General features: G+C 39.4%; 1 protein-coding gene across 1 annotated transcript in view; it reads left to right on the forward strand.

The window, feature by feature from the left end:
• LOC126128123 (cadherin-86C-like) overlaps window positions 1-18281 on the forward strand; it is a 334718-nt gene that overhangs the window by 199799 nt on the left and 116638 nt on the right. Inside the window, exon 11 of the mRNA XM_049915150.1 lies at window positions 5666-5824. Coding sequence (XP_049771107.1) covers window positions 5666-5824 — 159 coding nt within the window. The remainder of the gene's footprint in view (window positions 1-5665; window positions 5825-18281) is intronic.

The following is an 18281-nucleotide window of genomic DNA, read 5'->3' on the forward strand; positions in this document are numbered from 1 at the left end:
ACTTTGTGACCCATTTGTCTAGTGTAATTTGCACAGTATGGCCTCTATTACTCTTTTTATTTCCCATCTTGTTTGTCTTGATCCATTTGCTTATGAGTATCTGTTTACAGTTTCTGACTTTTGGTTTCTTATTGTCTCCCATAGTTGTCAGGAAGGCCAGTCTATTGCAGATAATCTCCTTACCACATTTGTTTAGGTGGAAACCATGTGTTGTGAAGTGGTTTCTGGCTAGTCTCTCTATTTCAGAGTTCACAGCAATTCTTTTTTGTACGCATGTTTTGCTAAATTCAGTGCTTGTATCAGTGGAGGTTTGCAGTATTAATTTTACTATTTAAATTATGAACATCATATCTCCTGGGTATATGATGGATAATGATATTCATTTTGTGACTTAGAGCGAGTATTGGTTCCAATGGTTCTACCACATGTTTCATCATTAGATCAAGAGGTTTGTCTGTGTCGTTAGAACCCCCCATTACAATCAAAGTATCATGTGTATTGAAGCTTCTTGATAAATTTTCTGCATTTTTTACCGCCTCTTTTAGTGTAGCACCAGATTTTACTATGCTTTTTACCTGGTATGAGGGCCCTAGTTTGTCTTGTAGTATTTGAGCACTGTCTCTTCCATAACTGTCACTTAATATTAGAACTTTCCTTTTTTCCGAGATTTTCTTGCTATGTAACATTCTGGAATTTCTTTTGTTTTTGTCCTGCACATATATTGGTGCTTGAGAAATTATGTTCACTGGCAGATTACTCATAAACTGTGTGTCAGATTGTTCACTTTGGGTTAATTTTCGTGTAAAAACTTTTCTGTGGTAGTTTGTTTACATGCAGATTGTACAGGGCTACAATCACACGTGGCACTAGACAACACACAATTTCTGTTAGGATTCAGCATTGCATTCTGAGCATGATTTACCACTTGACTATTTCTCATAGTACGCTGTCCCATCAAACACCAGTTTTTGTTACCGATATTTACGTTCGGGGTGTGGATAACGAGTTCATTGTTCGTGGGTTTATTGGTTACTGCCAGTTCAGGTTCATTACACTTCACTAATAGTTCTTGATACTTCATCAGTAGGCTTTAATGTTTGAGGTTGAAGACCATTATTTCTTGTTTCAATGACGTAATTATGTGATCCTGCATTAATAGAGTATGGTTTACTTTGGATTCCATAGCTAGTATGATGCATTGGCGGCATGTCCACTGATCTTCACTGTTAAAGTAGTTCAGGTTAACTTTGGCGTATTTTTTGTGGTACCAGTAATTACAGCTAATACACAGAATACCTCATATAACTTTTTTTTAACATATTTTGCACTTATTATGGTTGAAATTCGTTGGAACTGCAGGATCGGCGATTTGTACACTTTTACCCTGTGCCATCTTGTCTCTGGTACTATAAGATGTCGTATGAAAAATTCTGTGATAGAGAAATTGAGACAGAGAAATACAGAGCCTGCTGTTATTCCACAAGGACTTAATTCACAATCACAACCTCTTGATGTCTCAATAAGTTAACCATTTAAAGTGTATATAAGAGAGGAATGGAACAAATGGATGATGGTTGAAACCCAACATGAGTTCACCCCAAAGGGTGCTTTAAAATGACCTGCAATCAAACAAGTGTGTCAGTGGATAAAACAGTCATGGTTTAGATCAAGAGAGTGAGAAGTCGGCATAAGTAACACTCTTGATGTCAGTGAAGACCATCTTAAATATGAATAGGACAATGATGATGATGAAGAGGCGAAAGAAAAGAAAGTTCAGATGATGATTATCAGAGATTTTAAGGTCAGTTCAGTTTTATAAACTAAGAACTTTTTTTTAGTCTGGCTTTGCAGCTCAATAATTAAAATGGTAAAAATGTTATTTAAAAAAACTGCTTAAAAAAGGTGCATCTTATAACCTGTAGTGTTTTATAGCCCACAAAATACAGTAAACATAGGTTTGCTTTTCCTTAACCTATCTTCTAAGATAAGTCATAGTGTCAATATTGCATCACGTGTTTCTACATTTCTCCGGAATCCAAACTGATCTTGCCCAAAGGTCGGCTTCTACCAGCTTTTCCATTCTTCGGTAAAGAATTTGTTAGTATTTTGTGACCATGACTTATTAAACTGATAGTGTGGTAATTTTCACACATGTCAGCAATTGCTTTCTTTAAAATTGGAATTATGACATTCTTCTTGAATTCTGATGGTAATTTGACTGTTCATACATCTTGCCTACCAGATGGAAGAGTTCTGCCATGGCTGACTCTCCCAAGCCTATCAAACATTCTGACAGAATGTTCTCCACTTCTGGGGCCTTGTTTCAAATTGGATCTTTCAGTGTTCTGTCGAATACTTCTCATAGTATCATATCTCCCATCTCATCTTCAACTATGTCATCTTCCATTTCTATAATACTGTGTTCAAGTTTGTCATCCTTTTATAGACCTTCAATACTCTCCTGCCTCTTTTTAGAGTCCCTTTTTTGCTTAGGACTGGTTTTTCATCTGAGCTCTTGATATTCATACAGCTCCTTCTATTTTCTCCAAAGGCCTCTTTAAAATTCCAGTAGGTGGTATCTGTCTTTCCCCTATTGATATATGCTTCTGAATCTTACATTTGACCTCTAGCCTTCCTGCTTAGCCATTTTGCATCTCCTGTCAATCCCATTTTTATATGTTTGTATTCCCTTTTGCCTATTTCAAATTAACTGCATTTTTACACAGGGTGTATAAAAAAATCATCAGATTTTAAAAAATCATAACCATTACGTTGTTTGAGGTAGGTGTGCGAACAATGTACTATTGGAAAGAGCAAACTCTCGAGTTTTACATGGTTCCCACTAGGTAGCAGCAGTGTGCATCCATTTCAGTTCTAGTATAAATGGTGTTGGGACAACAGAAAGCCATTTTGTGTTCTATGTTTTGTGCAATGCGGGTCAGTAATAGCTGTCCAGCGTGACTTTCATACTGGCTATGGTGTGGATCATTCTACAGCATAGAGCATTAAACAATGGCATGAACAATTCTGAGAAACAGGTTGTTTGTGTAAAGGCAAATCGCCAGGCTATTCCAAAGTGTCTGACACAGATGTCGAACACATCCGCCATAGTTTCACAATGAGTCTGCAGAAATCTGTTCACCATGCAGCTCAACTGCTCAGCATGCCCCCAATGTCCACTGGTGTGTGTTGCGTCAAATGTTTATACATGAAACCTTTCAAAATTCAGCTGCTGCAAGGTCTTTGTGAAAGTGACAGACAACTAGGTGTGGGGTTATGTACCTTCGTTCTTGGCAAGATGGACGATGACAGATTTCTTTCATGATTAGTGTTTAGTAACCACGCAATGTTCTATTTAAATGGAAAGATGAACTATCATAATGTGAGAATATGGGGTACGGAACAACCACATGAATTTGTGTAACATGAGAGGGACTCTCCAAAATTTAATGTGTTTTGTGCTGTTTCTTGGGAAAAGATATATGGTCCATTTTTCTTTGCTGAGCACACTGTTACAGGAAACACATATTTCGATATGCTTGAGAACTTTATTTTCCTACAGTTGGAGACTGATTTGAATGACTCCATCTACCAATAGGATGGGGCACCACTATACTGGCATCTGGAAGAGTGGGAATTTTTAAATCAAAGGATTACTGAACGATGGATCAGTCACACTGGACCAAATGATTCAGCCTTACATTACTGGCCTCCAAGGTCATTGGACCTGACTGTACGTGATTATTTCTTGTGGAGTTTTATATAGAATTCTGTTTATGTGCCTCCATTACCAAAAACAATGAATGAACTGAGACTCTGCGTAACAGCAGCTGTGTGAGCTGTAACTCAAGACATGCTCACTGCAGTGTGAGAAAAATTTGAATACCACAATGACATATGCCATACATCTCAAGGGGGCATATTGAACACCTATGAAAAGGTATTAAAAAAAAACTTTTTGTGTTTCCCATCCATTAAGAAACAAAATTCATTGTATATGTTTATTAGCTTGAGAAGTACAGATGTGCCAAATCAAATGATTCTTTTTGGTACACCCTGTATTTTCTCCTTTCATTAGTTCAATACAGCATCTCCTGTGTTATCCAAGGATTTATACTAGGACATGTCTTTTTACCTACTTGATCCTCTGTTGCCTTCACTATTTCATCTGTCAGAACTACCCATTCACCTTTTACTGTATTCCTGCCCCCTGTTCTAGTCAACCATTGCCAAATGCTCCCCCTGAAATTCTTAACAACATCCAGTTCTTTTGACTTATCAAGGTCCCATCTCCTTAATTTCCTACCTTTTTGCATTTTCTTCAGTTTTAATCTGCAGTTCATAACCTTGTGGTCAGAATACACATCTATCCCTGAAAATGCCTTACACTTCAAAATCAGGTTCCAAAATCTCTGTCTTGCATTATATAATCAATCTGAGACATCTGGTGTCTCCAGGTGTTTTCAATGTATACAACCTTTTTTCATGATTCATAAATCAAGTGTTAGTGACACTCTGTTGAAAATATTGCCAGATGCTTCCTCTTTCATTCCTTCCCTCAGTCCATATTCACCTAATATTTTTCCTTCTCTTTCTTTTCCTACTATAAAATTCCAGTCCCCCATCACAATTAAATTTTCATCTCCCTTAACTATCTGAATAATTTCTTTTATCCCATCATAAATTTCTTCAATTTCTTGATCATCTGCAGAGATATTTAGCATATAAACTTCTGTGGTAGGTGAGGCTTCATGTCTATTGTCTATGATAATGCGTTTACTATGCTTTTCATAGTAGCTCACCTGCATTGCTATTTTCTTATTCTTTATTAAACTCACTCCTGCATTACCCATATTTGACCTTATATATAACCCAGTATTCACCTGACCAGAAGTCCTGTTCCTCCTGCCACCAAACTTCACTAATCTCCACTATACCTAACTTCAACCTATCCATTTTCCTTTTTAAATTTTTTAACTTACCTGCCCAATTAAGATATTTAACATTTGATGCTCCAATCTGTGGAACCGCAGTGTTGTTTTTGCTTATGACAACATCCTCCTGAGTATCCCCTGCCTGGAGATTCAAATGGGGGACCATTTTACTTCTGTGATATTTTACTGAAGAAGACACCATCATCATTTAACCATACAGTAGAGCAGCCTGCCCTCAGGAAAAATTATGTTTGTAGTTTCCCCTTGCTTTCAGCCATTTTCAGTACCAGCACAGCATGACCTTTCGGTTGATGTAAAAGGCCAGCCCAATCAATCATCCTCACTGTTGTCCCTGTAACTACTATAAAGGCTGCTGCCCCTCTTCAGGAACCACATGTCTGTCTGGCATCTCAACGGATACCCTACCACTGTGACTGCACCAACAGTTTAGCTATCTGTTTTGCCTAAGCACACAAGCCACTCCATCAATGACAAGGTGCATACTTCATGGGGGCATTATGACAAATACATACAGCATATAATTACAAGTCATGTTGGAAGAAAATGCTACTTCTTGAATAAGGTTCAGTTTGTGTGTTTGTTTGACTAACTTTTTACTATGCAAATTAGAATCTTTATTCCACTGGAATATAAATTTTGAAGATGTACTGCAATAACAGTTAATTAGTACTACAATGATCTTTTGTACTAATGTGTATTTCATTTTCTAGATCATAGCCCATCAGCTGGGACCAGATGAATCATTATCTAGTTCGGCAGAAGTCACTGTGTTTCTCAATGATGTTAATGACAATGCTCCTGTGTTTGACAAAGCAGAATACCAGGCAGTGGTGATGGAAAATATATCAGCAGGGTTCTTACTAACTCAGGTAAGTGCAACACAAAGAAACAAATGTTACAGCTTTAACAGAGGTAGTAATACATAAATTTATAACTGGAAAATTGCAGCAACTTGGTGCTTCAGTTTTGCATCATGTGCATCATCAATTCTATCAGTCACTATAGTTGTCTGCTTTTAATGACTCTGATTTTTCTCCCTTGCAAGTTTGCATTATTTTTATATATTATTACAAAGCATCTCTTTGTTGGTTACAAAGCCTGCCATTTTGCATATACTGTGGGGCACTCGAAGCTCTTTGGGACAGGGGGGATGACTGGGGTGCGAGATGGACAATGCAATTGAGGGGCACTCTGTACTAGTGCTCTTTTTAATAAAGAGTATTGTTGTGAGCCAGGTGTGTTGTCACCATCAGTGGCTTACTACCACTGCAATATCTCACTACATTGGTGACCCCGTCAACCACGAATACATACAAATTTGTCTCCAAATCTGATAGTTCTTATTATGCAGTAACAATGTCGCCATCATACACCTCATCACCAGCACTGTACCTATGTCAACAGACACCGCTCACAGGACTGCAGCTCAGAATCAGTGCAGACAGTGTGTGAATCTGACTGTGAAAACAGAGTGTACGAATAATCTGTTTTCATTACAGCTAGCCAACAGTGGCATGACACTGCATCAACAATGGTGACATATGATGAACCCATCAACTGACTTAAATACAATGAATTCCACAATGTCCTCCGAGTGCTTTCTCAATTCTAATCATCTCCGCAATGCCATGTTCATGTCACCCACGTCTTTCAAGCAACGTATTTCAACATTTCCAATTTGCCATGCAATGACCAACTACATCATCTTGCCTCACACACTTCACTGACATTCCGTGATCACCGGTAAATTCACATATTTGGGTGGTGCTCAGCTCAAAATATCACTTTTCCAAGCCAAGAATAATATGCCATGCTGTGAGTGCTGTGGTTGATCAAGCTATCAACAGACTTACAGCTCGCTGAGAGTGTGAATGAGACAGAGCCAACCAGATGGTGCTTGGCTATTGCTGACAGAATGTTCACTTTCATTCACTATAGGCTAAAAGTAATAGGGCACACTGTTAGATTCAACAATAAATGCAGCAGACCCCCCTCCCCATGCCACACGAACGCAGCTGCCTGGGAAGAAAGGGCCACAATCCACAATCATGGGAGACTGCAGCACTCCTCACTGCCTGTACAGCAAAGCACATCGGTGCCCAGAGCTACACACGCTAATAATGTCACATATCCCACACAGGCTCTAGGTTCTACTCCCTTCTTGTATCATATGCAATTCGGTGATGCTGCATGCAAATGTCGAGACCCTTGCGGATACCTAAACTCCACAAGCAAGTCACAGTAGGTGCTCCAGCCTGCGATGCCTCACCAAGTTGGCTACAATCCACCAGAACATCCAACACATATACGCTTGCCTCAGCTGTTGCTCATGGACATCTCCTTGTCTTGGACAAAGCATCAAACCAATATCACTAATTGTCACAGACTCTGATGTTAGCTCACTTCCACGCTCTTTCACTCCAACTTTCAAGCCTATAACTGCCCTCATGCTACAGGTTGCTAATGACTCCAACATTAGTGTATACAAACTCCAGTGTCAATGGACTTTCCTGGTGGCTGCCATGGTAGAACCAGTCATCGGAATGAACTTTTTATAACATCAGCAACTCTCTCATGATGTCTTACAGTCCACACTCATTCACCACATCTCAGGTGAACGAGTGCAAACTATCTCTGCCCTTTCCATGCCTCCAAAACTGGTGCCTGGCGCACTCACCCTCGATCACTCCATCCATGACCTCAAGCAACACATGGTCACAGTAACTCCGGATAGAAAATATAGAGCTTTAATGTCACTTTGCTGCTGCCACCATGCACCATGGCCATAGCAGCAGCACACAAGCAGCTCTGCATGGCAGACAACAAACAGCTGGACACAGTGCTGCTTCCCATGCGCAGACATGCTGCCCCCCCCCCCCCCCCCCCCCCCCCCCCCCCCCCCCCCCCCCCCCCCGTCCCAGAATACACCACGCCAGAGTCACCACAAGGTCAGTAAATTGCAGCGTGCAGTGTCTGTTAACAATGCTTCCAACCCCGCCACCTCAGGCATATGTGCACACACTTGTGCTTCTCATGACAGAGCCATGTATTGCATAGTAACCACAGATGGACCCCCAGTTCAATGCAAACCACAATGGTTAACCCCAGTGGATTTGCAAATTACAAAAGCTACAGTTAACCATCTCCTTAAAGGAGGAATTATTTGCCCTTAAGGTAATCCCTGGGTCTCCAGAATCTGGCTTGTTCCAGATTGTGCAATGGTTAGAGGGTTAATTCTAGACAGTGCATAACAGCTATCCTATTCCCAGGGCTTTGTGCATGACCTCGCAGGTGCTACAATCTTCAGTGTGATTGATTGCAAGCTTGCCTACCTACAAATACTGATGCACTCTGACAAAATCGAAAAGATTGTGATTATAAATCCATTTGGACTTTTTGCGTACCTCTTTATACTGTACAGGCTTGAAAATGCTGCACGGGCTTGGCAGCAGTTCATTGGCAGTCTCCTATTCCACCTCCTCCTGTTGCTATACATATCTTGATGACATACTCATCTTCTCGTGTTCCACAGATGAGCACTCATGGCACCTAGTACAAGTGCTAGTTCACTGCATGATGGCAGAGTGGTCATGAACAAGGCAAAATTATGACTACAGTTGAACGTGTGCTGCAGCTGCAAGACCTTCCTCGCCTGAAAACATACAATGAACTATAACAATTCCACCTTCCTCAGGCAGCTAGCTTGCAGATCCCACTACAAATGCCTTGAAAGGAAAAGACAAACACAGAAAAAGGAAATTACCTTGGGCCCCAGAAATGATGGAAGCATATTTGCCATGCTATAAATTGCCTGCTTTAAGCTGTTATGTTAGCACACCCACAACCAGATGTACAATTGACATTTACTATGGATGAAAGCAACACAGAAATTAGAGCTGTCCTTCAACAGATAGTTTATGGTGTGCCACAACCACTTCAATTTTTCTCCAACAAACTCTGGGCCATGCAATCAAAATGTTCAGCATTTGAGCATGAGCTGCTTGCAGTTTACTCTGCTGTGTTTTATTTCAGTGAAGACATTGAAGGTTGCCATGTGACAATATTTACAGATCATAAGTACTTGATCAATGCCTTTTACAATCTGTCCACAGACACCAGCTGCCGACATTTCAGTCATTTGGATCTTATTGGCCAATACACAACTGACACCCAACACATGCACAGAGCCAATAATATCATCTCTGATTATTTTTTATATCTTTCTGCAATCTCTCTACAATACAATTATGAATGCATTGCAAAGAACAAACAATCCCACCATCAATGAACTACTCTCTGATGGAAATATGAGCCTTCAGACTGAACGATGCATTTATAATTTGACACCACATTACTCAGTGATGTCTCCCTGGAAAAACCATGGTCACTGGTCCTCCTCAACATGTGATGTGAAGTATTTGTTGAGCATCAGAACCCAAGCCACCCTGGTGGCTGATTATGGACCATTTTGTGTGGTCTAATGTAAAATGTGACTGTTGCCATTGGGCACAACTGGATGTCATACTCAACCTATATTAGGCAACTTTCCCATCCTGAAAGCATGTTTTAAACATGTCCACAGTGACATCATTGGGCCACTGCCTTAGTCCAAACGATATCATTACATTCTGTCTGCCATTGATAGAAAGACTCCATGATATCATAGCAGACACCACTGCACAGATTTTTGTCAAGATACGGATTGCATACTTGGTGGACCTGATGATATCTCAACCAGCCAGGGCAGACAGTTCGAGTCAGCCCCTTTCAGTGCTCTTTGCAGCCTCTGTGGGATTGACCATATGCACAACTTTGCTTACCATGTGCAAAGCAATGGCCTGATGGAGAGGTGGCATAGAACAATGAAAGCGGGACTCACGTGCCACAGGGGCTCATGGACCAGAGCACTACCATAGGTTCTACTAGACACACACACTACATATAAACAGAACCTTCCAGTAGCGTATTGATAACCTTTGCACTCCCTGCAGGTTGTACTGTTCTCGTGACTGACATCAATGAGTTTCATCTTCTGCAATTGGTACAACTCATCAAGGATCACATCCAACACACACGGATGCCTCTACCATTAGCACACTCCATGCGGAATTATTCATTCACAGAGGTCTCAAACACTGTCTCCATGTTATGTAGCATGATGACATGATACTTCCTGCATTGCAATCTCCTTATTCGGGATGCTACAAAGTGCTCAGATGTGGAACCCATACCTTAGACATTTTGATTGATGAGAAACCTACCACTGTCTCCCTTAACCACCTTAAACCGGCACAGGTACTGCAAAACAGATCTCCTCCATTGTCACTGGATGACAATAACGCCCACCTCGACACCCATAAAACCAACATACATAATAATAATAATAATAATAATAATAATAATAATAATAATAATAATAATACTTTATTCAACATCTAATGTCCGCCCCTGGTAGGTGCGTGGTCAATGCCACGGAATGTCATACCTCACGGCCCGGGTTCAATTCCCAGCTGGGTCGGAGATTTTCTCTGCTCAGGGACTGGATGTTGTTTTGTCCTTATCATCATCATTTCATCCCCATCGACACCTGGCAGTAAAGCGGTGAGGACGGGGCGTGAGTCATGGTTGCGCAGCTCAGCTGGCAGAGCACTTGCCCACAAGAGGCAAAGGTCCCGAGTTTGAGTCTCGATCCGGCACACAGTTTTAATCTGCCAGTTTTGACCTCCCTTCTTATGTGAAACAAGATGCTGAACTGTCACTGTTTGCTGATGATACAAGCATAATTATTATTCCAGTAAAAGAAAGTCCGATAGAAAATGATACAAATAAGGTCTTTGGAAAAGTTATTAATTGGTTTTCTGTGAATGGACTTGCTCTGAACTTCGAAAAACACAGTACATCCAATTTTCTGCTGCAAAAAGTATAATTCCTTCAATAAACATAACACATCAAAAGAAGTCAGTAGCCATGGTAGAGCATACTAAGTTTTTCGTTGTACATATAGATGAGAATCAAAATTGGAAAATTCATGTTTTGGATCTCCTAAAGCTACTAGGTTCAGCAACTTTTGCAATCAGAATAATTGCCAATTTTGAGGATGTAGAAATTAGTAAGCTAACATACTTTGCATACTTCCACTCTCTGATGTCATAAAGAATAATATACTGGGGCAACTCAACACTTACGCAAAAGGTATTCACTGCTCAAAAGAAAGTAGTTAGAATAATGTGTGGGGTTCATAGTTGCACGTCTTGTAGGAATCTGTTTAAAAGGTTAGGAATTCTTACAACTGCTTCACAGTACATTTACTCAGTAATGAATTTTTTTTCTCAAGAATATGGACCAGTTTAAAATCAACAGCAACATTCATGATTACAATACCAGAAAAAAGAAAGACCTACACTATCCTTTACTTACCCTATATTTGGCACAGAAAGGGGTAAAAAATGCTGCTATAAAACTTTTTGATAAATTACCAGATGAAATAAAATGTCTGACAGACAGCAGTAATAGTTTCAAAAACAAATTTAAATCATACCTCCTTGACAACTCCTTCTATACCATAGATGAATTCTTGAATATGAGTAAATAAATCTGGAGATATAAAATATGCATTTTGTGCCATTTAAGGGAATGGGATAGATAATAGAAATAGTTAGGTATAACAGTATAACGTAGACAAAAAAAAGAAAAAAAACTTGTTTCCTGTGCGCATTTCTTGTGAATTTGACACGTTCCACATCATAACGGTTTTCCGTGGTATCGATCAATGGAACACATAACTAACTTTACCTGGGCACTTAACTTAGAAAATGGACTGTCTATATATATCAGCAAGTCAGATGGATTTTTGAAAAATGTATCCGTGCATGCCCCAGGTGGCACTAATAATTGCTATATTTTCTCCACTCCATTTTAGATTTATTGCAGAAAATTCTGTGATTCCTTCTACGCAGAATGTACTTGCATCAATAACACTGAAATTACTTGCTTTAACAGTGAAGATTGCTGCGCCTCCCCCAGCCTTCTTTTTCCTACTAAAGGCAGAACTAAATTTCATAGAGAGTGGTTGACCAATGCTAATTAGGTCTTCTGTGTACCAGTGTTCAGTTGTGACTAAACTATCAGGTTTATCAAGACATGTAATAATATCCAAATCATTTTGCTTGTTTTTAAGACTACTGAAATTCTGGTGTGTTACATTAAATCTGAGATTCTCCTACTGGGCTATGAGGTGCGACAATAACATAATGAGACTGATTTCCTTTGCAAGATGTGGCAACCCTGCAGACTTGCGTAGGCACACTATCTTTGACCTTGGTCTATAAGCTGCTTCTAGTCCAAGCAGCACACGTATGCAACTGCTCAGTCATGAGTCCTACTGTAATAAGTTAACATGTGTTTGTGTCTCTCATCATGGAAATGGAACCACATAATATTGCGCAAGGGTATGCCATTTCTTTTTGCGTTAAATTGGGTAAAAATGCGACGAAAACTTATTGTAAGCTTCAGAAGGCTTTTGGAGAGGAGGTTATGTCAAGAGCTCAAGTTTTTCATTGGCATAAAATGATTAGTGAAGGCAGAACGAATGTTGAAGGTGAAGACCGCAGTGGACTACAATCAACCTACCAGACGGATGTCAATTTGGCCAGGGTGCGTGAACTCGTATGATCTGATTAAAGATTATCCATGAAAATGATTGCAGAAGAACTGAACATCAATCAAGAAATGGTTCATCTAATAATAACTGAAGATCTTGGTATGAGAAAGATTTGTGCAAAAATGGTCCCCAAAAATCTCACACCACAACAGCGAGAAACACGGAAAAATGTGGCAGCTGATCTGTTAGAACAAATAGAAATCGATCCAGAATTGTTGAGCCGTGTTATCACTGGTGATGAAAGTTGGTTTTTTCAGTACAATACAGAGACAAAGCGCCAAAGTTTGCAATGGTGCTCAAAGAGATCACGCAGACCAAAAAAAATCACATGTCAAAGTCAAAAGTGAAATGCATGCTTGTGTGCTTCTTTGATTCCAAGGGAATTGTTCATAAAGAAGGGGTGCCTCCCTGACAAACAGTTAACCAATATTACTACAAAGAAATTTTGGAAATACTTTGTAAAAGAGTTCTTCGTGTCCGTGCCAACATTGCTGATAAATGGATTCTGCATCACGATAATGCGCCATCCCATACTGCTCTGTCAGTACAGAGATTTTTAACGTTAAAACAAATTTCAGAACTACCACAGCCACCTTATTCACCAGATATTGCTCCATGTGGCTTTTTCCTATTTCCAAGAGTCAAAACGGCAGTCAAGGGACACCATTTTCAAACAACACAAGATGTCCAAAAAGCAGTGACGAGGGTCTTGGAGTATACTAGAGAAGATGAGTTCCAGAAATGTTACCATCAATGGCAGAAGCACTGGAAAAAGTGTGTGCAATCAGAAGGGAACTACTTTGAAGGAGACAACATTAAACTTGACTAAAACAGTGAGCAACATATTTTTTTCACACCAGTCTCATTATTTTATTGTCGCACCTTGTATACATAACACAACACTTCAGCTGCCACAAGAGCTAAGTGATGCTGCCGCATCTCAAAATAAGCCAACCAACCCTCTCACTCCTCCGGTCTATAGTACTGCTACACCAGATGGCCACTGGAAAACTTCTCCCCCTACCATGTGTACAGCATCTGCTACACTACTTCTTCCTCTGTGAGAAATAATCCAATCATGGGCATTAGCCAGCCATAAAGTGATTGGTCATTTATACTTCCGCACGCTACATGAGAAATGGTCGGTCATCTGCAGATGTCACACATAGCCTGGCGAGTCGGGCGCACCTGTAAACAGTGACACTCTGGTTCTCGTGCACCTGTTGACACAGGCTGGTTGCCACACACCACAGTGCTCCCCACTCCTGGCAGGGGACTCTGTGGGGACATATGTCCTAGAGCAGCTCAAAATCTTTGACACAAGCAGTGTGGAAGCTCTTTGGGACAGTGTAACATGACTGGGGTACATGCTAGAGAAGGCAGTTTACTCGACGCTCTGTACTATTACTCTGTTTAATAAAAAGTATTCTCCTGATATGAGTGTTTCATCTCTATCAGTGGCTTACTACTGCTGTAGTAGCTCACTCCCTACAACTGTGTTGATGCAGACTGTTTTTCAAAGTTGATGAACCACGTCTTGATATGCTGTGAAATTTGTTAAATAGAGAGGTACATTTCACTCCAACTTTATTAATGCATTCAGGCATCGTGTTCCATAAATTCTATTATCAAGGACAGCCCGGTAGGATGTGGAACAAATAACCAATTTACACAGGCCACATTCATGTGTTTATTTACTGGCAAAGTCAAGGTCTATCTAATGCAGATATTAGAGTTATGCAGAATCTTTATTCTGATAAATTAAAAAATCTGACCTTTCTTATCATGAACTCCCACATGGAAAAATAAAAACTATTTAAAAAATCAAGTAAAAATAGGTGATTTGGCCTTCTTGATGAAGCTCAGTTATTTCACCAACAATTCATCACATAAGCACATATAATTTTTCAACACAGTACAATTGTATTCAACACAGTGCTATTGTTCAACTGAAAAATCAGTGTAGACTTTCATGACAATAAGTTACAGATCTTCTTCTCAATGCTGACTGTTAGATAAAAATTAGCACTGTCTTCCCATAAAACAGGAAGAGTGAGCTATGATGTTGTTGTGTGGCCTGCACATCCCATGAAACAGAACAAATACATGTGTCAGCATCATACAATAAAATACAACACTATTAAAAATTATTTACACATATCTTAAAAAGTGTACTGATTGCTAGTTGCGTTTGATTTGATAATTTACCTGTCATTGGTCAGGTGGAAGAGGTCTCAGTTTCAGGTGCAATTATTAGTGACACTACAACTCAACCACACCAGACTCTGGCCAGATGATAGCTGAACAGGCATGGTTTACAGCACAATGTTTAATTTTTAGTACTGTGATACATTACAATTTCAAACAAATAAGAATGATACCCCATATAACATTCCTTTCACAAGCCAAAATGTAGTTAACACGTGACTAAACTAACCAAATTCCAATTCAGCAAGTTTTCCACTTTGAAGTCTGTCTAACTGCATTAAATTGAACATGAGGGTACTAGGTTGTTCTGCGTACTTTTACTCTCTGTTATCTTATTTATTTTCTTAGGCAATGTGGCTAACAAAGACAAAACATTTATTCAGGAAAGTGAGCAGTGAGAATTCTGTCTAGCGTAGAGAACCAATTATTTTACAGAAGGCTCCTCAGAGGTCTTGGAATTCTCACCACCTACTTCCTAGTAGACTAACTTCTTAATTTTTTTTTCTTTTGTACTTTAAAATTAAGCTTCACTTTGTTTGCAAAAATACAGTAAGAGATAATTTTCATGTAGACTTTGTCTCCCTGTATTTCTATGTTCTCAAACACAATTAACAATCTCTTATATAACTTACAGCAAGAAACTGATAATTCTTATAAATTCACAAAATAATCAAAAAACACCATACAGCCACTCTTTCAACAAATTATTACATTTTCTTAATTGAAGATTTCTATTAGCTGCATGACAAGCAGCAGTGCCAGTTACAAACAGACCTATTTTTAGTCTATAATAAATAACAATCTAGCCATATAAATATTAAGGCAGTAATAGGCTTGTTAATATTACTAAGGGGTACTGTTGAAGAAAATTAGCTACCAGGTAGCTACTAGCAAGCTAACTGATGGAGGTTTGTGTAAATCATGACCTGTTCTATACTTACACTCATCTCCAGGTGATTACATTCAGCTTTATCTGGATGTACAAGGGTAGCTTGAAAAGTTCTCAGATTGGAATACAAAGAAATGACTGACCACAGCAACATTGTTTTTTTATTTTTCAATGCATTCTCTGTGTACACTGTTAATCCCAAAAATTAAATTTCTCCAGGCCTGTTAGTTCTTTATTTAAGGAGTATCTCTGTCTACTAGGGAAAATTTTGAGCTTGGTGAAGAGATGGAAGTCTGATGAGGTCAAATCATTCAAATGGACTTGTATGGCAATAATTTGTATCTTAGTTCATATATTTTTGCCATGTCCAGGACACTTGTGTGTGAGCCCACACTATTCTAATGAAAGATAGCTTTCTTCGTTGCCAAACCTGGCATTTTTTCACATATTGTTCTCTGTAGTTGATTCAGGAGGTTAGTGTAATATTGTCCCATAACTGTTTTACAAGTTGGAATATGGCTTACCACCAGAATTCCTTTTGTATCCCAGAAAACTGTCACCATGACCTTTATGGCCAACCGTATTGCCTTTGCTTTTATTTGGTGATGGTGAATCAACATATTTCCACTGTTGTGACCTTTTTTTTTTCCCCTCTGAGGTATAGTAGTAAACCCATGTTTCACCTGTGATCACAACTGTCACAAATACTCTTATTGGTTGCTCTGAAAATAGGCCAAACATTGATTAGACATTTCCATTCTTAAACTTCCGGGCAGATTAAAACTGTTTACCAGACCAGGATTCAAACCTGTGAGCTTTGCCTTTCACAGGCAAGTACTCTACCAGCTGAGATAATTAAGCGTGACTCACAACATGTCCTCACAGCTTCACTTCCACCAGTGCCTCATCTCCAACCTTCTGAACTTCACAGAAGTTCTCCTGCATAATTTGTGGGACAAACACTTCTTTTTCTTTCAGGAGTGCTAGTCCAGCAAGTTATGCAGAAGAACTTCTGTGAAGTTTGGAAGGTAGGAGATGAGGTATTGGTGGAGATAAGGTTGTGAGGATGCGCCGTGAGTTGTGCTCAGGTAGCTCAGTTGATAGAGCACCTGCATGTGAAAGGCAAATGTCCCAGGTTAGAGTCCTTGTCCAACACATAGTTTCAATATGCCAGGAAATTTCATATCAGTGCACACTCCACTACAGAGTGAAAATTCATTCAGTAGTTTATGTTCCGATGTGTTTCTGATCTTGTGTTAAGAGAGACAACATCCATCTAGCAGATAATTTTCTCGTATCCAATTCCACTGTTAAAATGTCATATGTCTATTCAGATGGTGTCCCTACACCTTCATCAGTTTCTCACACTTTCAGCTGGTGATCCTTCATGACTATTTTATGCACTTTTGCAATAATTTCTGGGGTGTTGGCACATCTTGGTCTATCAGTATGCAGATTATCATTTGAGCTATCCCACCTAATTTTAAACTCATTTGTCCACTTGACAACAGTTGAATATGAAGTTGCAAAGTCCTCCATTGTGTTCTGAAAATTGGTATGAATTTTCTTTGCTTTCATGCCTCTCTTTATGAAGTACTTAACCACTGCTCAAATCTTGATCATTTCCATCTTCACAAATCATTACACAGGAACAACAACAAAGAGACATTCACAGCACAGATCTCTACACAGAGATGTGAATGTTTACTCATACAGGATGACCTATTATTACACGAGAACCTCTTTGCGGTAGTGCTGACATCTGCTGGTGATTCTGTGAACTTTTCAAACTGCCCTTGTAATCACTTAAATATGGTACTGAAAATTGTGGCAAAATGTGAAGGTAACAACTCACTTTATAATAAAGTTGTTGAGTCATCAATAGGTGCATAAACAAGACTGAAAACTTCATTAGATTTCAGACAAATCCTTCTTTGAGCTAGAGTACAAATACACATACATACATATGGAACCACACACACACACACACACACACACACACACACACACACACACACACACCTGTGCAGTTACATTGTGCTGGCTGAATAAACAACACCAGGATTGCAGTTCTGCAGATTGACTGGGGTGAGTGGTTATGTTAGGTGGAGTGGGTGAGGCTAGAATCGGAAAGATGCACCGGAGAACATTTCTGGAATAAATTCTGTTTGCTATGTGTTAATAGCACAACAAACTGAATAACAATTTAGAATGTCCAATCAGGACACTTGAAGATGCCTTATCAACTGAAAATACTTCAGTCTGAAACAGCCTCGTCTCCATTCCATCAACACAGTGAGTAATCCACTAATAAGAGATCATTTCTGGCCCTCATTCTGTTTAACTTGTATATTCACATATGCCAGACACAGAAGTCCAGTATGCAAACGACCTAGCATTAGTCTTCCACACTAAAGATCTTATGCACTGTGAGAAAGTGCTGACAAATGATCTGATGAAACTGAGTGATTATTTCCATAAATTGGCACTTCAGTCTAATGCAAATAAAACTGAACTTACTGCTTTTGATCTAAATGATAAAGGTGCCCAAAGGAAGCTACATGTGACT

Source organism: Schistocerca cancellata, chromosome 1, assembly GCF_023864275.1.
Source record: "Schistocerca cancellata isolate TAMUIC-IGC-003103 chromosome 1, iqSchCanc2.1, whole genome shotgun sequence".
Classification (NCBI taxonomy): Eukaryota; Metazoa; Arthropoda; class Insecta; order Orthoptera; family Acrididae; genus Schistocerca; species Schistocerca cancellata.